General features: G+C 52.0%; 1 protein-coding gene across 1 annotated transcript in view; it reads left to right on the forward strand.

The window, feature by feature from the left end:
- Positions 1–24,329, forward strand: part of VPS50 (VPS50 subunit of EARP/GARPII complex) — a 203,904-nt gene that overhangs the window by 156,313 nt on the left and 23,262 nt on the right. The window contains exons 23-25 of the mRNA XM_075315659.1: positions 563–711; positions 13,840–13,936; positions 22,551–22,709. Coding sequence (XP_075171774.1) covers positions 563–711; positions 13,840–13,936; positions 22,551–22,709 — 405 coding nt within the window. The remainder of the gene's footprint in view (positions 1–562; positions 712–13,839; positions 13,937–22,550; positions 22,710–24,329) is intronic.

Here is a 24,329-nt window from a genome sequence, read left to right on the forward strand (position 1 = left end):
GCAGGAGTGCAAGAGAGCACTCAGGAGGCATTACTTTTGGGTTCTTGCCTTGCCCTGGGAGCTGGTAACACACACTACACCTCTTACCACAAGATAAATCCTCTCCTCTGCCCGTTCCCCTCACAGTGTACAACTTCACAGACACAATGAAAAGAGCTGCAGCTTCATCTCCCTCCTCCCCACATTTTACTACGCTTTGTAGTTTCTAAACTTTTTAGGGGGTGTGGAGAAAATGTGAGGCGACATACTGCTGGAAGGCAATGAAGAAATTTGATTCCCTTAATAAAACATTAGGTGTTGCTAAATATGGCAGATCACGAGACTAGAGAAGAGCGGCCCTGCAGATGTAGGCCTCTACACCGTGGACAACTGCTCTAAGGTGCATTCCAATAGAGGTAAATCTCTGTTCTTATTGAATGTCAGCAAGCAGAGATCTTGAATTTCAGGAGGAATTGATATAGAAGGTATTTTGTAGTCTTCTGTGTGTTCATCTGAAGGTGCAGATTCCAGAGGAGCGCTGTAATGAGCGGCTCATGATACACACCGTCATGTTTGATTGTAGGAAGTGGCCAGTGAGAATGTGGGATCTCTCGCCCCAGGAGAGGAAAGAAAGGAGAAGGTCCCAAGTCCACACCTGAGCCAGATGGTGGTTCTGACGGAGAGTAACACCCTGTACGGGCTCGCCCAGAGGGTCGTGGCTACCGAGTCCCTGTGAGTATATATGTGTATGGTCTATTTTTTTTCTCTCCCTCTCTCTTTTTCTCTCTTTCTCTTTCTCTTTTTTTCGCTCTTTCGCTCTCTCTCCTCTCTCTTGCTCTCTCACTCTCTCTCCTCTCTCGCTCTCTCTCCTCTCTCGCTCTCTCTCCTCCCTCGCTTTCTCTCCTCTCTCTCCTCCCTCGCTTTCTCTCCTCTCTCTCCTCTCTCGCTCTCTCCTCTCTCCTCTCTCTCCTATCTCGCTCTCTCTCATCTCTCGCTTTCTCTCCTCTCTCGTTCTCTCTCTCATTCTCTCTCGTTCTCTCTCTCATTCTCTCTCGTTTTTGCTCTCTCGTTCTCTCTCTCTCGTTCTCTCTTGCTCTCTCCTCTCTTGCTCTCTCTCCTCTCTTGCTCTCTCTCCTCTCTTGCTCTCTCTCCTCTCTCGCTCTCCCTCCTCTCTCTCTCCTCTCCCGCTCTCTCTCCTCTCCCGCTCTCTCCTCTCTCGCTCTCTCTCGCTCTCTCTCCTCTCTCTCCTTTCTCATTCTCTCTCTTGCTCTCTCTCGCTCTCCTCTCTCTCGTTCTCGCTCTCGCTCTCTCCTCTCGCTCTCTCCTCTCGCTCTCTCGCGCTCTCTCTCTCGCTCGCTCTCTGTCTCTCATTCTCTCCTCCCTCTCTCTCCTCCCGCTCTCTCTCCTGTCTCTCGTTTTCTCTCTCGTTCTCTCTCTCTCTCTTTCTCTCCTCCCTCTCGTTCTCTCTCTCTCTCTCATTCTCTCTCTCTCGTTCTCTCTCTCTGTCTCTCGTTCTCTCTCTCTCTTCTCTCTCTCTCTCGTTCTCTCTCTCTCTCTCGTTCTCTCTCTCTCGTTCTCTCTCTCTCGTTCTCGCTCTCTCGTTCTCGCTCTCTCTCGTGTTCTCTCTCTCTCGTGTTCTCTCTCTCTCGTTCTCTCTCTCTCGTTCTCGCTTTCTCGTTCTGGCTCTCTCGTTCTCGCTCTCTTGTTCTCGTTCTCTCTCTCTCGTTCTCTCTCGCTCTCTCTCGCTTTCGTTCTCGCTCTCTCGTTCTCTCTCTCTCGTTCTCTCTCGCTCTCTCTCGTTCTCTCTCGCTTTCGTTCTCTCTCTCGCTCTCTGTCTCTCATTCTCTCTCTGTCTCTCTCGCTCTCTCTCTCTCATTCTCTCCCCTCTCTCGTTCTCTCTCCTCTCTCTCGTTCTCGCTCTCTCGTTCTCGCTCTCTCGTTCTCGCTCTCTCGTTCTCGCTCTCTCGTTCTCGCTCTCTCGTTCTCTCTCTCTCGTTCTCGCTCTTGTTCTCGCTCTCGTTCTCACTCTCGTTCTCGCTCTCGCTCTCTCGCTCTGTCTCTCATTCTCTCCTCTCTCCTCCCGCTCTTTCTCTCTCCTTTCTCTCGTTCTCTCTCTCTCGTTCTCTCTCCTCTCACTCGTTCTCTCTCTCGTTCTCCTCTCTCTCGTTCTCTCTCTCGTTCTCTCTCTCTCGTTCTCTCTCTCGTTCTCTCTCTCTCGTTCTCCTCTCTCTCGTTCTCCTCTCTCTCGTTCTCCTCTCTCTCGTTCTCTCTCTCTCTCGTTCTCTCTCTCGTTCTCTCTCTCGTTCTCTCGCACTCGCTCTCTCGCTTGCTTTCTCGCGCGCTTGCTCTCGAGCTCGCTCTTGAGCTCACTCTCACGGTCACTCTCTCTCGCTCTCTCGCGCTCTGTCGCGCTCGTTCTCGCTCGCTCTCTCTCGCTCGCTCTCTCTTGCTCTCTCGCTTTCTCTCGCTCTCTCATTTTTTAATCAGCACACTAAAGCCTGATGAGGCTGGTATACTTACTATGAAAATATGAAAATCCATGTCAAAATGGCTGTACGATCCTTTTTGAAAGTATACACCCAGTCTGTACTTGTGTACCTCCTCCCTGCTGCTGAATCTTTGCTCACCTAGCATAATTGACAGACCCCTGTCTGTACTCCCTGCTGCTGAATCTCTATTCACCATACCTAATTATCATCTCTCCTCTGCTGCTGATGAGTCTTTACCCACCAAGCCTGATTGACAGATCCTCAGTGTCCCTCTTCCCTGCTACTGCTGAAATCTTGCACTCATCAGTATAAGCTGCAGCTGTAATTCAGGTTGGATGAGTGGGGGGTGCATGCACTTGTGCTCATGAGCCCCCATGCTGCTGAATGTCTGCCTAGCCTGCCTTATCCGCTCCTCAGTGTTCCACCTCCCTGCTGGAGCTGAGTTTCTACTCAGCGAGCCTGATTGATAGCTCCTCAGTGTCTCTCCTCCCTGCTGATGCTGAATTACTGTCCACCTAGCCTGACAGCTCCTCAGTGCCCATCCACCCTACTGCTGCCAAGACTTTACTCACCAAGCCTGATTATCAGATCCTCAGTGTCCCTCTTCCCTGCTACTGCTGAAATCTCGCACTCATCAGTATAAGCTGCAGCTGTAATTCAGGTTGGATGAGTGGGGGGTGCATGCACTTATGCTCATGAGTGCTCACATTCTGCTCATTTTAATATTGGTATTTTACAGCCATTCTGACATGGGCCTTAAAAAGGTTTTCCAGAAATAGCAACACATGGCTGCTTTGTTTCAGAAACTGCCTCACCCCTGACAAAGTTGTGTATGGTATGGCACATCAGCTCCATTCACTCTACTTGGACAGAGTTGCAATACCAGACTCACCCTGTGGCCGCCCAATGAGTTAACTGAGTATCCATCAGTGAGCTCTTTCCAGCAGTACAGCAATTTTTTTCTGAGCTCCTGTAAGTTGAACGTGCAGGGAAAAAATAAAGCCTGCAAATGCCAAAATGGTGCAAAATTTTCAATGAAACCAAATTGTAAAAATGTGTTTTAGCCTCAAATACATAGATTTAGGGCAAAAAAAAATGTTCCCAAAGGTGCACAGCTCTTATTTTTAATTCTGCCCCATAAAGTTAGAATAGTGTGGAATTAAAGCACATGACCGAGCACCGAAAATGTGTGACACCTGGTTATAATCGGGTTAAAGGGAAGGTCTCGCATTTTTTTATTAATAATAGTGATTATGGAATCAAATATTTTTAATACAAAATTAAACTTACTGTTTATTTAGTTTTTATTTAATTATATCTTTACTGAAGCACTGTTGGCGGCCATCTTGGATTTGCTGTGTGTAACGACAGTTACCTCCTTTATGGCAACGCCCAGGGCATTGGGTCTGATAGACGGACTCCGACCCTATTCTTTAAAACAAAGACAGCATCTGCTGTGAATGGACGCGCCCCCTGGGCTGTCCACGTCACAGCAGAGGGAGGAGATCGGCATCATCTTTGTGGAGCTCACAGCGTATGCTGTCTGCTCCACTTTCCCTGTCATCCGCCGGGATGGATGGGGTGAGTACCGGCGCCGGGCAATGGTGATTGCACCGTAACTGATCCTGGCACCCCCCCCCGCACTCTGCCGCGCAACCCACTCCGCTCATTTCGGGCCTCCGCTGCTCGTACTGTGATTGCTGACAGGACAGGCTGCCGGAGGCGTAGGTCTGAGGTGAGTGCATGCAGCTGGAAGCGGTGAGTGCGGCATGACATCAGTAGTGCAGTGCCGCTCAGGCGGCAGATGACCCCCTCCTCGTCGCATGTCACCTCGGACCTCCGATCCTGGCCGGCAGCACAGTATATTGGGGCACGGGATACAGTCAGCGAGGCATAGGTCAACAGCCAGCAAGGCAGAGGGCCGCAGCCAGCGAGGCATAGGTCAGCAGCCAGCGAGGCATAGGTCAGTAGCCAGCAAGGCAGAGGGCCGCAGCCAGCAAGGCAGAGGGCCGCAGCCAACAAGGCAGAGGGCCGCAGCCAGCAAGGCAGAGGGCAACAGCCAGCGGGGCATAGGGCAACAGCCAGCGGGGCATAGGGCAACAGCCAGCGGGGCATAGGGCAACAGCCAGCGGGGCATAGGGCAACAGCCAGCGGGGCATAGGGCAACAGCCAGCGGGGCATAGGGCAACAGCCAACGGGGCATAGGGAAACTGCCAGCGGGGCATTGGGATACAGTGTGACGCTGGATACAGTGGAGCACTATGCAGCTGGCCTTAGTGACACTTTAGACATATTAGGATCACTTTGCTGTCACCAACAAAATGGCTTCGCACTATGATCCTAAACTTCATCTACCCTTATCATTATGGAAACCCCCAGATTGGGAGGGGGAGCTGTGACATCACACACAGGAGAGCAGATTCTGCCCACTTTTACTGCAGCTGTAATGTGAGTTAGTTCTATAGTAGGATTTCTGTAGGATTTCAGCAGCTTCTCCCTCTAGTGTTTGAGTGGAAAATATCAAAGTTTAATTTTTTTTATTTTTTTTTTATATTTTTCCCAATTGAAAACAAATAATTGTATTTAAACATAATATTAAAACCTTAAACATATTAAATATTAAAACTTTACATTTTTCAGTTATTGAAAAAAATTTTTTTTTTACGGCACCTTCCCTTTAAAGGACTCTGCTGTTCCTTTATGATCTTTTCCTCTTTTTTTGCCCTTTTTTTTCTTGATATATTTCTTTTCTTACTGCTTCCCTCGCTCCCTCTCGCTTCTCTTCAGATTCCTGGCATCTGGTAAACTTTATTCTGGCGCCAGGATGAGTTGGCTTATAATGAAATTTCATAAGCCGCCAGATGAGCAGATTTGGCGGATTTCTATGTTAAAAATATCCCCGTGTTTATCTATTTTGGGTTATAAAAAGTAAACATTTGTCAGCAATGATGTGATTTAAGACCCCCCCCATAATTCAGCACTGCATCTGTACATACGGCTGTGCTGCTACATCCATTACACAGGTTTGTCATAGGCTCCAAATATTGGATTGGGGTTAAAATCTCAGATTCCCGGCCATTGGGGCCAATTTCTATAGGGTCTGTGTGATTGTGTTTGCATAGTTAACACACACCTCTAAGATCGTCTGAAAATCAATTGCTATCACTGTAAATTCACAAGTCATTTCTTTCTTTCTTCGGCGCTCCATTGGGAGACCCAGACGATTGGGTGTATAGCTACTGCCTCCGGAGGCCACACAAAGCATTACACTAAAAAGTGTAAGGCCCCTCCCCTTCTGGCTATACACCCCCCGTGGGATCACGGGATGCTCAGTTTTCAAGCTTTGTGCGAAGGAGGTCAGACATCCACGCATAGCTCCACGGTTTAGTCAGCAGTAGCTGCTGACTATATCGGATGGAAGAAAAGAGGGCCCATATAGGGTCCCCAGCATGCTCCCTTCTCACCCCACTTGCGGTTTGTAAGGTTGAGGTACCCATTGCGGGTACGGAGGCTGGAGCCCACATGCTGCTTTCCTTCCCCATCCCCCTGAGGGGCTCTGTGGAAGTGGGATCTTACCGGCCCCCAAACCCTGAGGCCGGGCTCCATCCACAGACCCAGAGACCCTGCTGGAGGAGCTGAGTACCGTCAGGGACAAGGCCCTGCAACATTCAGGTACTCTGTGTCCCCGCACAGACAGGCCACGCACACTCCAGACTTGCTGGGTGTGTTAGTGCGCCGGGGGCAGTAGCGCTGCGCGCTCGGGTTAGAGTCACTGCAGCTTAGCTGAGTGATTTTATGTGTTGGGAACTACCGCGCCGGCCGCTCCGGGAGCGGCGGCGCGGCTGGGACTTGTAGTGCGCCAGGGACTCGCGCTGACCGCGCTTTTACGGCGGCAGCGCTCATAAATCTAGTCCCCGGCTTTTGCGGCCTAGCTCTGCTTCGTTCCCGCCCCCACCCTGTCAATCAGGGAAAGGGAGAGACGCTGTTCTATAGTCAGCGCCGAGGGCTGGAGTCTTATTTACATACTCCAGCCCTCTCACTGGGCACAGTGGGGACGCAAGTTTCCCGCTCTTGGTCTCAACACGCCCAGGGCCCGCCCCTCTCCACAGGACGCCGGCAGCAATTCCTGCATGCAGTCTGGCTGGAGAACGGACACAGGCTCTGGGGGACTCAGACAAGGGGCTCTGGCGACCACACACCCGCGTTTATGCGGGCGGTAAGCTGCACATAAGTGCTGGCCCCACTAGTGCCACAGTGTTATTTGGTGCACTTTTTCCCTGTACCATATATATTTATATTGCACTGTACAGTCGCTTCTTGGCTTATACCCTATATTGCTCTGAGGAGACAACAACATGTCATCCGCAAAACGCAAGGGTGCCAAGGCACAGGCGGTATGCACTGCTTGTGCCGCATGTGGGGCTAATCTACCGGCAGGTTCCAATGACCCCCATTGTGTGCAATGTTCAATCCCTGTGCCACTTCGGCAGCCAGAGTCTATGGTAGTAGTGGCCCAGGCAGAGACGCCTGTGAACCCTGCCCCGGTGACGGGGACAGAATTTGCAGTTTTTGCTGATAAGATGTCTGTGACTATGACAAAAATCCTGGAGACCTTGCAGTCCAGGCCAGTTACTCAGACCATGGACACTGCTGTGTCTATGCTCCCCGGTCCCCCTCAGTTGGAACTAATCCGTACTTCAAGGGGGTCCCAGGCATCACAGGCTGAAGACTCTGACTCGGATGACAGTCCCAGGCAGCCTAAGCGGGCTCGCTGGGAAAGACCCTCGACGTCATCACACTGGTCAGGGTCTCAGCGAGAAGAGGCTCTGTATGAGGAGACAGAGGTGGGTGATCAGGAATCTAATCCTGACACCGCTCTCAATCTAGATACCCCTGATGGTGACGCTATGGTAAATGACCTTATAGCGGCCATCAATAGACTGTTGGATATTTCTCCCCCAGCCCCTTCAGCAGAGGAGGCAGCTGCACAGCAGGAGAAGTTCCATTTCCGGTATCCCAAGCGTAAATTGAGTACTTTTCTGGACCACTCTGACTTCAGAGAATCAGTCCAGAAACATCATGCTTATCCAGACAAGCGTTTCTCCAAACGTCTTAAGGATACACGTTATCCCTTTCCCCCTGACGTGGTCAAACGCTGGACCCAGTGTCCAAAGGTGGATCCCCCAATATCCAGGCTTGCGGCTAGATCCATAGTTGCAGTGGAGGATGGGGCTTCACTTAAAGATGCCAATGACAGACAGATGGACCTTTGGTTGAAATCTGTCTATGAAGCTATCGGCGCGTCGTTTGCTCCAGCATTCGCGGCCGTGTGGGCACTCCAAGCTATTTCAGCTGGTCTGGCACAGGTGGACTCTATCATACGTCCAGCAGTGCCGCGAGTGGCGTCCTTAACTACGCAAATGTCTGCGTTTGCGACCTACGCTATCAATGCGGTACTGGACTCTACGAGCCGTACCTCAATGGCGTCCGCCAACTCTGTGGTTTTGCGCAGAGCCTTGTGGTTAAAGGAATGGAAAGCAGATTCTGCTTCCAAGAAATGTTTAACCAGCTTGCCACTATCTGGAGACAGACTGTTTGGTGAGCAATTGGCTGAAATCATTAAACAGTCCAAGGGTAAGGACTCCTCCTTACCCCAGCCCAGATCAAGCAAACCTCAACAGAGGAAGTGGCAGTCGAGGTTTCGGTCCTTTCGAGGCTCGGGCAAGCCCCAATTCTCCTCGTCCAAAGGGACTCAGAAGGAGCAAAGGAGCTCAGATGCCTGGCGGGCTCACTCACGCCCCAAGAAAGCAACCGGAGGAACCGCTTCCAAGCCGGCTGCCTCATGACTTTCGGCCTCCTCTCTCCGCATCCTCGGTCGGTGGCAGGCTCTCCCGCTTTTGCGACATTTGGCTGCCACAGGTCAAGGACCGGTGGGTAACAGACATTTTGTCTCACGGGTACAGGATAGAGTTCAGTTCTCGTCCTCCGCCTCGGTTCTTCAGAACTTCCCCACATCCCGACCGAGCAGATGCCCTTCTGCAGGCGGTGGGCTCTCTAAGAGCAGAAGGAGTGGTGATCCCCGTTCCTCTTCAGGAACAAGGGCAAGGTTTTTACTCCAATCTCTTTGTGGTGCCAAAAAAGGACGGCTCATTCCGTCCTGTTCTGGACCTAAAACTGCTCAACAAGCATGTGAACGCCAGGCGGTTCCGGATGGAATCCCTCCGCTCCGTCATTGCCTCAATGTCTCAAGGAGATTTCCTTGCATCGATAGACATCAAAGATGCTTATCTCCATGTGCCGATTGCTACAGAGCACCAACGCTTTCTACGTTTCGTGATAGGAGACGACCATCTTCAATTCGTAGCTCTGCCATTTGGTCTGGCGACAGCCCCACGGGTTTTCACCAAGGTCATGGCGGCAGTGGTAGCAATCTTGCACTCTCAGGGACACTCGGTGATCCCTTACTTAGACGATCTGCTTGTAAAAGCACCCTCTCAAGAGGCATGCCAACTCAGCCTGAATGTTGTGCTGGAGACTCTCCAGACTTTCGGGTGGATCATCAACTTTTCAAAGTCCAATCTGTCACCGACCCAATCACTAACGTATCTTGGCATGGAGTTTCATACTCTCTCAGCGATAGTGAAGCTTCCGCTGGACAAGCAGCGGTCACTACAGACAGGGGTGCAGTCTCTCCTTCAAGGTCAGTCGCACCCCTTAAGGCGCCTCATGCACTTCCTAGGGAAGATGGTGGCAGCAATGGAGGCAGTCCCGTTTGCGCAGTTTCATCTGCGCCCACTTCAGTGGGACATTCTCCGCCAATGGGACGGAAAGTCAACATCCCTGGACAGGGAAGTCTCCCTTTCCCAGACGGCCAAGGACTCTCTGCAATGGTGGCTTCTTCCCACGTCATTATCACAGGGAAGATCCTTCCTACCCCCATCCTGGGCAGTAGTCACGACAGACGCGAGTCTGTCAGGGTGGGGAGCAGTTTTTCTCCACCACAGGGCTCAGGGTACGTGGACTCAGCAGGAGTCCACCCTTCAGATCAATGTTCTGGAAATCAGGGCAGTGTATCTGGCCCTACTAGCCTTCCAGCAGTGGCTGGAAGGAAAGCAGATCCGAATTCAGTCGGACAACTCCACAGCGGTGGCATACATCAACCACCAAGGAGGGACACGCAGTCGGCAAGCCTTCCAGGAAGTCCGGCGGATTCTGATGTGGGTGGAGGACAGAGCATCCACCATATCCGCGGTTCACATCCCGGGCGTGGAAAACTGGGAAGCAGACTTCCTCAGTCGCCAGGGTATGGACGCAGGGGAGTGGTCCCTTCACCCGGACGTGTTTCAGGAAATCTGTTGCCGCTGGGGGGTGCCGGACGTCGACTTAATGGCGTCTCGGCACAACAACAAGGTCCCAACCTTCATGGCGCGGTCTCGCGATCAAAGTGCTCTGGCGGTAGACGCCTTGGTGCAAGATTGGTCGCAGTTCCGGCTCCCTTATGTGTTTCCACCTCTGGCACTCTTGCCCAGAGTGCTACGCAAGATCAGATCCGATTGCAGCCGCGTCATACTCGTCGCTCCAGACTGGCCGAGGAGGTCGTGGTACCCGGATCTGTGGCATCTCACGGTCGGCCAACCGTGGGCACTACCAGACCGACCAGACTTACTGTCCCAAGGGCCGTTTTTCCATCGGAATTCTGCAGCCCTGAACCTGACTGTGTGGCCATTGAGTCCTGGATCCTAGCGTCTTCAGGATTATCCCAAGGGGTCGTTGCCACCATGAGACAGGCTAGGAAGCCCACGTCTGCTAAGATCTACCACAGAACGTGGAAGGTATTCTTATCCTGGTGCTCTGCTCAGGGAGTGTCTCCCTGGCCATTTGCATTGCCTACTTTTCTTTCTTTCCTGCAATCTGGGTTAGAAAAAGGTTTGTCGCTCGGCTCCCTTAAAGGGCAAGTCTCGGCGCTATCCGTCTTTTTTCAGAAGCGTCTAGCACGACTTTCTAAGGTGCGCACGTTCCTGCAGGGGGTTTGTCATATCGTACCCCCGTACAAGCGGCCGTTAGATCCATGGGATCTGAACAGGGTACTAGTTGCCCTCCAGAAGCCGCCCTTCGAGCCTCTGAGGGATGTTTCACTTTCTCGACTATCACAGAAAGTGGCTTTTCTGGTAGCGATCACATCTCTTCGGAGAGTGTCTGAGCTAGCAGCGCTGTCATCCAAGGCTCCCTTCCTGGTCTTCCACCAGGACAAGGTAGTGCTGCGCCCCATTCAGGAGTTTCTCCCTAAGGTGGTATCCTCTTTTCATCTAAATCAGGATATCTCCTTGCCTTCCTTTTGTCCTCATGCAGTTCATCGGTATGAGAAGGATTTACATTTGTTAGATCTGGTGAGAGCACTCAGAATCTACATTTCCCGCACGGCGCCCCTGCGCCGCTCCGATGCACTCTTTGTCCTTGTCGCTGGTAAGCGCAAAGGGTCGCAGGCTTCCAAAGCCACCCTGGCTCGATGGATCAAAGAACCAATTCTTGAAGCCTACCGTTCTGCTGGGCTTCCGGTTCCTTCAGGGCTAAAGGCCCACTCAACCAGAGCCGTGGGTGCGTCCTGGGCATTACGACACCAGGCTACGGCTCAACAGGTGTGCCAGGCAGCTACCTGGTCGAGTCTGCACACTTTCACCAAACATTATCAGGTGCATACCTATGCTTCGGCGGACGCCAGCCTAGGTAGAAGAGTCCTGCAGGCGGCAGTTGCCTCCCCATAGGGGAGGGCTGTCTTGCAGCTCTAACATGAGGTATTTCTTTACCCACCCAGGGACTGCTTTTGGACGTCCCAATCGTCTGGGTCTCCCAATGGAGCGCCGAAGAAGAAGGGAATTTTGTTACTTACCGTAAATTCCTTTTCTTCTAGCTCCTATTGGGAGACCCAGCACCCGCCCTGTTGTCCTTCGGGATTTTTGGGTTTTTTTGGATACACATGTTGTTCATGTTGAACGGTTTTCAGTTCTCCGATGTTACTTCGGAGTGAATTTGTTTAAACCAGTTATTGGCTTTCCTCCTTCTTGCTTTAGCACTAAAACTGAGCATCCCGTGATCCCACGGGGGGTGTATAGCCAGAAGGGGAGGGGCCTTACACTTTTTAGTGTAATGCTTTGTGTGGCCTCCGGAGGCAGTAGCTATACACCCAATCGTCTGGGTCTCCCAATAGGAGCTAGAAGAAAAGGAATTTACGGTAAGTAACAAAATTCCCTTCTTCCTTCTTTCTCTCTTTCCTCTGTCTGTCTCTTTCCCTTCTGTATCTTTCCTCGTCTTCTCTCTTTCCTCGCCTTGACTCTTTCCTCACCTTGTCTCTTTCCTCGCCTTGTCTCTTTCCTCGCCTTGTCTCTTTCCTCGCCTTGTCTCTTTCCTCGCCTTGTCTCTTTCCTCGCCTTGTCTCTTTCCTCGCCTTGTCTCTTTCCTCGCCTTGTCTCTTTCCTCGCCTTGTCTCTTTCCTCGCCTTGTCTCTTTCCTCGCCTTGTCTCTTTCCTCGCCTTGTCTCTTTCCTCGCCTTGTCTCTTTCCTCGCCCTCGCTTTCCTCGCCCTCGCTTTCCTCGCCCTCGCTTTCCTCGCCCTCTCTCTTTCCTCGCCCTCTCTCTTTCCTCGCCCTTTCTCTTTCCTCGCCCTTTCTCTTTCCTCGCCCTTTCTCTTTCCTCGCCCTTTCTCTTTCCTCGCCCTTTCTCTTTCCTCGCCCTTTCTCGTTCCTCACCCTTTCTCGTTCCTCGCCCTTTCTCTTTGCTCGCCCCCTCTCTCTTTGCTCGCCCCCTCTCTCTTTGCTCGCCCCCTCTCTCTTTGCTCGCCCCCTCTCTCTTTGCTCGCCCCCTCTCTCTTTGCTCGCCCTCTCTCTTTCCTCGCGCCCTTCCTCTTTCCTCGTCTTTTCTCTTTCCTCGCCCTTTCACTTTCCTCGCCCCCTTTCTCTTTCCTCGCCCCCTCTCTCGCTTTCCTCGCCCCCTCTCTCGCTTTCCTCGCCCCCTCTCTCGCTTTCCTCTCCCCCTCTCTCGCTTTCTTCGCCCCCTTTCTCGCTTTCCTCGTCCCCTCTCTCGCTTTCCTCGCCCCCTCTCTCGCTTTCCTCGCCCCCTCGCTCTGTTTCCTCGCCCCCCTCGCTCTGTTTCCTCGCCCCCCTCGCTCTCGGTTTCCTCGCCCCCCTCGCTCTGTTTCCTTGCCCTCCTCGCTCTCGGTTTCCTCGTCCCCCTCGCTCTGTTTCCTCGCCCTCCTCGCTCTCTGTTTCCTCGCCCCCTCACTTTCCTCTTCTTATTCTTTTTCCTCTCCTTATTCTCTTTCCCTTTTCCTCTTGTTCCTGTCTTTCTTCTCCTTCCATTTTTCCCTGTCCTCTTCTTCTTCCTCTCGTTTCCTCCTCTCACTTTCCTCCTTCTTTTGTCTTTCTCTAGCCTCTCCCCCTTCTCTCTATTCTCTCTTCTCACTTTCTTTTTCTTCTCTATTTCTTTTTTCCTCTTTATTTTTCTCATTCTCTTTTTTTTTTTTCTCACTTTTTTTCTGTCTCCTCTCTCTGTCATTCTGTCTTTCTCGATCCCTGTCTTCTCTCTCTCATTTTATGTCTCTTGCTCTCTTTCTCGTTCTTTCTCTCATGCGTTTTTTCTCCTTCCCTTTCTTGTTCTTCCTCCACACCCTATCATTTGTTTTCTTTATTGTCCCTTTCTCATTCTTTCTCTCCTTTCTCATTCTCTGTCTTTCTCGCTCCCATTCTCGTTTTGTCTCTCATCATTCGTTTTCTTTCTCGCTCCCTCTCTCCCTCTTTGTGTGTATCTTCCTCGGACAGTTAGCACTTATTATTCATTGCACTGTGTGCGTTGTTTCTTCCCCACCATTCTGTTGCCCTTAGTCCTATTTGATCTGAAGACCCCACTGCTACCAGGCTTCAATGTTAAACTCCTCCACACTTTGCTACTCATTATTTTTCTCCTGCCTTTTTTTTTTTACATTTACCATGGTCTAATGAGACAAAAAAAAATCACTTAAACTTTTTTTTTTTTGCATTAATCAAACAGTAGAAAATCCCCGTCCCCACTAATAGAGCGCGCTGGTGGCAGCGCCGCGCTGGGGGATTGCTTTCTGATACAGGCCCGGTAGCTATGTACGTAATGGAAGAGATTATGACTAACACAGAGGAATCCTTTAGGAGGAAAAAACCTGCTGCCGGCAGCAAGAAAACCGCAAGAAACAGAGCTCAGAACATAAAATCCATCTTTATACAGACATCCGAACATCCGGTGTTAAAAGCAATTAATCCTTTTAATGATTTGATGCCGCTGCCTGGTTTTAGCCAAATATATGACGCCTGCGCCCACCGAATCTAAACTCTCAGATTCTTCCTTTTCAGGGTTTTTTTGGCTGAACAGTTCGAGTTTCTGCAAAATCATCTGGACTCGGTGATGCCGGCAGCGAAGAAGCCTTTCCTGCAGCAGTTTTACTCACAGGTCAGTGCACTAAGTAACCACTCCAGTAAATATTTCCCCCCCCCCCGACCCGTCTTATAGAATTATCCACATCACCCGACAAAGCGTAAGTGACTGCAAAAGGCCCCGAAATGCCACATCGGAGGCGGGCACTCAGCTTCATCCAGGTGCTCAATGGGTGAAGACGGCAGAGATTTTCCCCTTTAGTAATGTCAGACATAAAGTGTATTCATTATCGGTGTCATCCAGAGAACGCCCGTACAAATGGTTCTGGATAGACCGTACCCCTAGATCGGTGACTGTCAGAGAGTCACTTCTTTAACCAAGTGTGTCCCCCTTTAAATAGTGTTGGTTAGAGAGTCTGCCCACTCCATGTCGGCCAAAGGGTGTCCCCATAAACAGTGTCAGGCATAGTGTAGTCATTATGTCACAATATGGCGCACAACGCAACACAGGGCGACACTTTAATGACGGTGGGCCCTAGCACTAGCGAGAGGTAGATGGACACCTCCTCTACTTACCTGCCGCTGTACCCTGCACTTTTAGCCAGTCCCTATACAGGTTTTTTACCTGTCGCTAAGCAGGAACCTGAAGCCCTGAGTGACCCTACAATGGTCCTGGCTAGTGAGTGGGCAGGTAAGGGATTCTAGCCCCACTGCTCCACTAAAACAACACACAAGGGAAAGACAGACAGACAGGGGGAAACATACCAACAGACTGCTGCATTCAGCACCAAAACTACAGTCTACACAGCAACTTGCAGAGAGGGCTCCACCAGCTCCTTCCACCTCCAGGCCAAGTATCCAAATGAGATCAGAGAATAACCGGCCCCCTCTGCTGGTTGCAGAGGGTATAAATAGGGACTGGAAGTGGTCCAAACCAGAAACCACCTGGTACGGTAATGAGACTGCTTTCTGTCAAGGAATACTGACATTAACCCTCTCCTCCCCAAAGGACATGAAACTACATTTAACTACAGGGGTGAGTATAGCAATGGCTTTCTAGCCCCAAAAAGGACACAAGTCTCAATTACAAAGAGACAGCCGAGACACATTAACTGTATCCTCCAGTAATGACCATTAGAGAGCGACAGGTCAGATAAGTGTCATCATTAACTGTGTCGTTGAGAAAAAAAATGCCTTATAAACAGTGTTGATCAGGAAATATCCCCAAAACCAGTGTCAGACAGAAAGTGTCCCCGTAAACACCGTTAGCCAGAGGATAGCCCTATTAGCAGTGTCAGCCAGGGAGTTCGCTGACAAGCAGTGAAGGCATTTTCTCCTGTAAACAGACAAATTAAAAATCCTTAAACAGAATCAGTCAGACTGTGCCCATATTATCAGTGTCAGGTAGTGAGTGCCCCTTTTACCAGTGTTCATCCACAGAGTGCTCCCATTAACAGTGATAGAGATCTATTAACCACATCAACCAAATAGCTCCACCATAAACTGTTTCGGATGCGGAGGGTACCCGGTGTGCGGTGTCGGCAGTGTAGTGTATACAGGAGAGCAGACAGCAGCTGCAGAACTACAAGGCTCAGCATCTTCCATCCAGGACTGTATGCTGGAGGGAGAGGCAGGGGGAGCAGAACTGCAAGGCTCAGCATGCTGCATCCAGTATTGTATGCTGGAGGGAGAGGCAGGGGGAGCAGAACTGCAAGGCTCAGCATACTTCATCCACTAGTGTACGCAGGAGAGCAGACAGCAGCTGCAGAACTACAAGGCTCAGCATGCTGCATGCAGGACTGTATGCAGGAGAGAGAGGCAGGGGGAGCAGAACTACAAGGCTCAGCATACTTCATCCACTAGTGTATGCAGGAGAGAAGACAGCAGCTGCAGAACTACAAGGCTCAGCATCCTCCATTCAGGACTGTATGCTGGAGGGAAAGGCAGGGGGAGCAGAACTACAAGGCTCAGCATACTTCATCCACTAGTGTATGCAGGAGAGCAGACAGCAGCTGCAGAACTACAAGGCGCAGCATGCTCCATCCAGTATTGTATGCTGGAGGGAAAGGCAGGGGGAGCAGAACTACAAGGCTCAGCATACTTCATCCACTAGTGTATGCAGGAGAGCAGACAGCAGCTGCAGAACTACAAGGCTCAGCATCCTCCATCCAGTATTGTATGCTGGAGGGAAAGGCAGGGGGAGCAGAACTGCAAGGCTCAGCATACTTCATCCACTAGTGTATGCAGGAGAGCAGACAGCAGCTGCAGAACTACAAGGCCTCAGCATGCTGCATCCATGACTGTATGCTGCAGGGAAAGGCAGGGGGAACAGAGCTACAAGGCTCAGCTTACTTCATCCACTAGTGTATGCAGGAGAGCAGACAGCAGCTGCAGAACTACAAGGCTCAGCATCCTCCATCCAGTATTGTATGCTGGAGGGAAAGGCAGGGGGAGCAGAACTGCAAGGCTCAGCATACTTCATCCACTAGTGTATGCAGGAGAGCAGACAGCAGCTGCAGAACTACAAGGCTCAGCATGCCCCATTCACTAGTGTGTCAAGAATTGACCGACCAAGTCCTGTACCTCACTAGTCTATCCTTTTTCAGTGATTCTCAGTTCACCCTTTACAATACTGTTTGTATTTCTTTGTCGCTCCATTGGGAGACCCAGACAATTGGGTGTATAGCTATGCCTCCGGAGGCCACACAAAGTATTACACTAAAAGTGTAAAGCCCCTCCCCTTCTGCCTATACACCCCCCGTGCTCACGGGCTCCTCAGTTTTTATGCTTTGTGCGAAGGAGGCAGACATCCACGCATAGCTCCACAGCTTGGTCGGCAGCAGCTGCTGACCAGGTCGGATGGAAGAAAAGAGGGCCCATAACAGGGCCCCCAGCATGCTCCCTTCTCACCCCACTTTGTCGGCGGTGTTGTTAAGGTTGAGGTACCCATTGCGGGTACACAGGCAGGAGCCACATGCTGTTTTCCTTCCCCATCCCTTAGGGCTCTGGGTGAAGTGGGATCCAGGATCGGTCTCTAGGCACTGGGACCGTGCTCCCTCCGCAGCCCCTGGGAATCTGCAGGATAGGAGCTGAGTATCGTCAGGGACAAGGCCCTGCTACTATGAGGTACTCTGTGTCCCCGTGGGGACCGCGCATGGAGCGCTGGTGCCAGACACATTACAGCACTGCTGGGTGTGTTAGTGCGCCGGACATGGAGCGCTTGTGCCAGACACTTTCCAGCACGGCTGGGTGTGTTAGTGCGCCGGACATGCAGCGCCTGTGCCAGACACTTTCCAGCACTGCTGGGTGTGTTAGTGCGCCGGACATGAAGCGCTTGTGCCAGAGACTTTCCAGCACGGCTGGGTGTGTTAGTGCGCCGGACATGGAGCGCTTGTGCCAGACACTTTCCAGCACTGCTGGGTGTGTTTGTGCGCCGGGGGACTACCGCGCGGCCGCGCTTATTGCCGGCCGCGCTTCTAACTTTAGTCCCCGGCTTCTGCGGCCTAGTGTCGTTTATTCCCGCACACAAGCCTGCCAGTCAGGGAAGGGGCGGGACGCTGCACGGATCGTCAGCGGAGGGCTGGAGCATACATTAGTATCCTCCTCCCCCCTCACTCAGTACAGTGGGGCACTGGATTCCCGCACTTTTCTTGGGCACGCCCACGATCTCCTCCTCCCCACAGAACGCCGGCAGCCATTCCTGTCAGCGATTCAGACGCTGGAGAGGAGAGACAACACAGGGAGACCCAGGCAGGGAATCCGGTGACCACACAACTGCTTTGAGCGGTCGGTAAGCAGCACCTATGGTGCTGGCCCCACTGAGTACCGAAGTGTGTATATATATATATATAGGCTTTTAGGCTATACATTGCACTGTACGGTCGCTCTGTTGATTTTTGGCTATATACCCTCCTGGTTGTTCTCAGAGGAGACAACATGTCATCTGCAAAAAGCAAGGGTGCCAAAGCACAGGCGTACTTTGCAACTTGTACCTCATGTACAGCTGTACTACCGGCAGGTTCCACTGACCCTCATTGTGTGCAATGCTCGGCCCCTGTGGCACTTACTCAGCCGGAGCCTCTGCGACTGGTGGCCCAGGTGGATCCACCTGCTACCACTGTCCAGGTGACAGGGACGGAGTTTGCAGCCTTTGCTGACAAACTGTCTGAGACTATGGATAAATGGTCTGCTAAAATACTGGAAGCATTGCAGTCCAGACCGGTGATTCAGGCCCCGGGCTCTATCCAATCCTTGACCCCTGGTCCCCCTCAATTGGAACAGCAAAGTGCCCCTGGGGTATCCCATAGGTCCCAGGGTGAGGTCTCTGACACGGACCGCAGTCCCAGGCCGACCAAGCGGGGTCGCTGGGAAATTCCCTCCACCTCATCACACTGTTCAGGGTCCCAGCAGGGGGACTCTCTGGAGGATGAAGCGGAGGTATCAGATCAGGATTCTGATCCTGAAGCCGCTCTCAACCTAGATACGCCTGAAGGTGACGCAGTAGTGAATGACCTTATAGCGACCATCAATCAGGTGTTGGATATTTCTCCCCCAGCTCCTACAATTGAGGAGTCTGCTTCTCAGGAGAAATTCCGTTTCAGGTTTCCAAAGCGTACATTAAATATGTTTCTGGATCACTCTGACTTCAGAGAGGCAATCCAGAAAAACCGAGACTGTCCAGACAAGCGTTTTTCCAAGCGTCTTAAGGACACACGTTATCCCTTCCCCCCGAGGTTGTCAAGGGCTGGACTCAGTGTCCTAAGGTTGGATCCTCCAATCTCCACTCTGCGAGCCGTACGGCGGTGGCATCCGCCAACTCGGTGGTACTCCGCAGGGCCATGTGGCTACGTGAATGGAAGGCAGACTCTGCTTCCAAAAAGTTCTTAACCGGTTTGCCATTGGCTGGCGACCGCTTGTTTGGTGAGCGATTGGATGAAATTATTAAACAATCCAAGGGAAAGGATTCATCCTTACCCCAGTCCAAACCAAACAGACCTCAACCACGGAAGGTACAATCGAGGTTTCGGTCCTTTCGGACCGCGGGCAGATCTCACTTTTTTGCTCGTCCAAAAGGCCTCAGAAAGATCAGAGGAACTCCGATGCATGGCGGTCTAAGTCACGTCCTAAGAAGACCGCCGGAGGAACCGCTCCCAAAGCGGCCTCCGCATGACTTTCGGCCTCCTCAAACCGCATCCTCGGTCGGTGGCAGGCTCTCCCGCTTTTGCGACGCCTGGCTGCCACAAGTAAAAGACCGATGGGTGAGAGACATTCTATCTCACGGTTACAGGATAGAGTTCAACTCTCGTCCTCCGACTCGTTTCTTCAGAACATCTCCACCCCCCGACAGAGCCGAGGCTCTTATGCAGGCGGTGGGCACCCTGAAGGAGGAAGGAGTGGTGATCCCGGTTCCTCTTCAGCAACGGGGTCACGGTTTTTACTCCAACTTGTTCGTGGTGCCAAAAAAGGACGGATCCTTCCGTCCCGTTCTGGACCTAAAGCTGCTCAACAAGCATGTGAAAACCAGGCGGTTCCGGATGGAATCGCTCCGCTCCGTCATCGCCTCAATGTCCCAAATAGATTTCCTGGCATCAATAGACATCAAAGATGCTTATCTCCACGTACCGATTGCACCAGAGCATCAGCGCTTCCTGCGCTTCGCCATAGGGGACGAACACCTTCAGTTCGTGGCACTACCTTTTGGCCTGGCAACAGCCCCACGGGTCTTCACCAAGGTCATGGCAACAGTGGTGGCAATCCTACACTCTCAGGGACACTCGGTGATCCCTTACTTAGACGATCTACTTGTCAAGGCACCCTCTCAAGGGGCATGCCAACACAGCCTGAACATTGCTCTGGAAACTCTCCAGAGTTTCGGGTGGATCATCAATTTTCCAAAGTCAAATCTGACACCTGCCCAATCACTGACATATCTTGGCATGGAGTTTCATACTCTCTCAGCGATAGTGAAGCTTCCGCTGAACAAACAGCGTTCACTACAGACAGGGGTGCAATCTCTCCTTCATGGTCAGTCACACCCCCTGAGGCGCCTCATGCACTTCCTAGGGAAGATGGTGGCAGCAATGGAGGCAGTTCCTTTTGCGCAGTTTCATCTGCGCCCACTTCAATGGGACATTCTCCGCAAATGGGACAGGAAGTCGACGTCCCTCGACAGGAACGTCTCCCTTTCTCGGGCAGCCAAAGCTTCCCTTCAGTGGTGGCTTCTTCCCACTTCTCTGTCGGAGGGGAAATCCTTCCTGCCCCCATCCTGGGCTGTGGTCACGACGGACGCGAGCCTGTCAGGGTGGGGAGCGGTCTTTCTCCACCACAGGGCTCAGGGGACTTGGACTCAGACAGAGTCCTCCCTTCAGATCAATGTTCTGGAGATAAGGGCAGTGTATCTTGCCCTAAAAGCGTTCCAGCCGTGGCTGGAAGGCAAACAGATCTGAATTCAGTCGGACAACTCCACAGCGGTGGCATACATCAACCACCAAGGCGGGACACGCAGTCGGCAAGCCTTCCAGGAAGTTCGGCGGATTCTGCTGTGGGTGGAAGCCACAGCCTCGACCATATCCGCAGTTCACATCCCGGGCGTAGAAAACTGGGAAGCAGACTTTCTCAGTCGCCAGGGCATGGATGCAGGGGAATGGTCCCTTCACCCGGACGTGTTTCAGGAGATCTGTTGCCGCTGGGGCATGCCGGATGTCGACCTAATGGCGTCCCGGCACAACAACAAGGTCCCGACGTTCATGGCACGGTCTCAAGATCACAGAGCTCTGGCGGCAGACGCCTTAGTTCAGGATTGGTCGCAGTTTCAACTCCCTTATGTGTTTCCTCCTCTGGCACTGTTGCCCAGAGTGTTACGCAAGATCAGGGCCGACTGCCGCCGCGCCATCCTCGTCGCTCCAGACTGGCCGAGGAGGTCGTGGTACCCGGATCTGTGGCATCTCACGGTCGGCCAACCGTGGGTACTACCAGACCGACCAGACTTGCTGTCTCAAGGGCCGTTTTTCCATCTGAATTCTGCGGCCCTGAACCTGACTGTGTGGCCATTGAGTCCTGGATCCTAGCGTCTTCAGGATTATCTCAAGAGGTCATTGCCACCATGAGACAGGCTAGGAAACCAACGTCCGCCAAGATCTACCACAGGACGTGGAAAATATTCCTGTCGTGGTGCTCTGCTCAGGGTGTTTCTCCCTGGCCGTTTACCGTGCCCACTTTTCTGTCCTTCCTTCAATCCGGATTAGAAAAGGGTTTGTCACTAGGCTCCCTTAAGGGACAAGTCTCTGCGCTCTCTGTCTTTTTTCAGAAGCGCCTAGCCAGACTTCCACAGGTTCGCACGTTCCTGCAGGGGGTTTGTCACATCGTACCTCCTTACAAGCGTCCGTTAGAACCCTGGGATCTGAACAGGGTGCTGATTGTTCTTCAGAAACCACCGTTCGAGCCAATGAGGGATATCTCTCTCTCACGCCTTTCGCAGAAAGTGGTTTTCCTAGTAGCAGTCACTTCGCTTCGGAGAGTGTCTGAGCTAGCAGCGCTGTCATGCAAAGCCCCCTTCCTGGTGTTTCACCAGGACAAGGTGGTGCTGCGTCCGGTTCCGGAATTTCTCCCTAAGGTGGTATCCCCCTTTCATCTCAATCAGGATATCTCCTTACCCTCTTTTTGTCCTCATCCAGTTCACCAATGTGAAAAGGATTTACACTTGTTAGATCTGGTGAGAGCACTCAGATTCTACATTTCTCGTACGGCGCCCCTGCGCCGCTCGGATGCACTCTTTGTCCTTGTCGCTGGCCAGCGTAAAGGGACACAAGCTTCCAAGTCAACCCTGGCTCGGTGGATCAAGGAACCAATTCTCGAGGCTTATCGTTCCTCCGGGCTTCCAGTTCCCTCAGGGCTGAAGGCCCATTCTACCAGGGCCGTGGGTGCGTCCTGGGCTTTGCGGCACCAGGCTACGGCTCAGCAGGTGTGTCAGGCGGCTACCTGGTCGAGCCTGCACACTTTCACGAAACACTATCAGGTGCATACCTATGCTTCGGCAGATGCCAGCCTAGGTAGGCGAGTCCTTCAGGCGGCGGTTGCCCACCTGTAGGACGGAGCCGGTTACGGCTCTATTATGAGGTATTATTTACCCACCCAGGGACTGCTTTTGGACGTCCCAATTGTCTGGGTCTCCCAATAAGGAGCGACAAAGAAGAAGGGAATTTTGTTTACTTACCGTAAATTCCTTTTCTTCTAGCTCCAATTGGGAGACCCAGCACCCGCCCCTGTTTTTGTATACACATGTTGTTCATGTTGAATGGTTTCAGTTCTCCGATATTCCTTCGGATTGAAGTTACTTTAAACCAATTATAATTTTTTCCTCCTTCTTGCTTTTGCACCAAAACTGAGGAGCCCGTGAGGCACGGGGGGTGTATAGGCAGAAGGGGAGGGGCTTTACACTTTTAGTGTAATACTTTGTGTGGCCTCCGGAGGCATAGCTATACACCCAATTGTCTGGGTCTCCCAATTGGAGCTAGAAGAAAAGGAATTTACGGTAAGTAAACAAAATTCCCTTCTTTTCCTACATAGTCGCTTTAAAAAGATTGTATATAACAAAAAACAGCGCCACCCCTGACCTCAGCTCATATGCGGTATTACAGCTGGAATCTATTTTCCTCCTATTTAACATTTCTGTCTATTTGCTTTTTCTATAGACCGTGTCCACCGCCAGTGAACTCCGCAAGCCGATTTACTGGATCGTTGCCGCAAAGGCCATAGATTACGAGCAGCTGCTGCTGCTTATGGTGAATGTGAAATGGGACGTGAAGGAAATCATGTCTCAGCACAACGTGTATGTGGATGCCTTACTAAAGGTACGTGGTGTCCTGCCGTCGGTCGCGGCACGTACCTGGTGTGTACGGCGCATGCGTCTTACTGTCCACTACCACCATTGTCCTGCTGCCATGTGGAGGCGACAGACCACCGACCTCCTCTTAGGACCATGTGGGTCATTATTCATCATCTAGTAAATATATGACCATGAGTCGTCACAGAAATTTTTCATTGAGACCTGGCACTTGCGATCATTCAATCACTTATACTGTATATAGAGATATTGCAGTTCTTCTATGGAGCTCAGTAAATAGTTTACCTTCATTAGAGGGCCTAAATAGCAGAGAATGACAGCAGCATTTAAGTGGTTAAACTACCGTAATTGCAGAAAGCTCCGATCACTGTAGTTACAGGCAGATGTCGGCTACGTGACACAGCCAGCATCTGCCTCTTATGAAGAAGAAGCCACTTCTGAGCTACATATATTCCTTATCAAACTGTTCCAAAAATGAATACGATAGGTTATTAAGGGGTTAAAGAGGACCTGTCACTTGTCAAAATTCTGTCTTTCTTCGGCGCTCCATTGGGAGACCCAGACGATTGGGTGTATAGCTACTGCCTCCGGAGGCCACACAAAGCATTACACTAAAAAGTGTAAGGCCCCTCCCCTTCTGGCTATACACCCCCAGTGGGATCACTGGCTCACCAGTTTTCTGCTTTGTGCGAAGGAGGTCAGACATCCACGCATAGCTCCACTGTTTTTAGTCAGCAGCAGCTGCTGACTATGTTGGATGGAAGAAAAGTGGGCCCATATGGGGCCCCCAGCATGCTCCCTTTTCACCCCACTTTTGTCGGGTGTTTGTTAAGGTTGAGGTATCCATTGCGGGTACGGAGGCTGGAGCCCACATGCTGTTTTCCTTCCCCATCCCCCCTCAGGGCTCTGGGTGAAGTGGGATCTTACAGGTCTCCAGGCACTGAGACCGGGCTCCATCCACAGACCCAGAGAACCTGCTGGATATGGAGCTGAGTATCGTCAGGGACAGGGCCCTGCTACATTAAGGTACTCTGTGTCCCCGTACACATCGCGCACACACACACACCAGCATTGCTGGGAGTGCTAGTGCGCCGGGGACAACAGCGCGGAGCGCTCGTGCTATTATTCACGGCAGCTTGCTGTGTGAATTTATGTATTGGGAACTGCCGCGCCGGGCCGCTGCTAGGTGTTTTTTACACTGTGGCGCGGCTGGGACTTGTGGTGCGCCGGGGACTCCGCGCTGGCCGTGCACATAGGACGGCCGCGCTTATTACTCGAGTCCCCGGCTTTGCGGCCTAGTTTTCGTTTCGTTCCCGCCCCCAGCCCTGCCAGTCAGGGGAGAGGCGGGACGCTGTACAGAAAGTCAGCGCCGAGGGCTGGAGTCTGCTTTGCATTCTCCAGCCCCCTTCACTGGACACAGTGGGACGCCAGTTTCCCGCTCTTGCCTGGGGCACGCCCACGGGCCGCCCCTCGTCACACGAGCTGGAGAAGGACGCCGGCAGCCATTCCTGCAGTCCGAGCTGGCAGCCAGTCACAGGACTCTGGCGACCACACACCCGCCTATAGGCGGGCGGTAAGCAGCACCTGAAGTGCTGACCCCACTAAATACCGTTGTGTCCATTTGTAT

Source organism: Anomaloglossus baeobatrachus, chromosome 6, assembly GCF_048569485.1.
Source record: "Anomaloglossus baeobatrachus isolate aAnoBae1 chromosome 6, aAnoBae1.hap1, whole genome shotgun sequence".
Taxonomy (NCBI): domain Eukaryota; kingdom Metazoa; phylum Chordata; class Amphibia; order Anura; family Aromobatidae; genus Anomaloglossus; species Anomaloglossus baeobatrachus.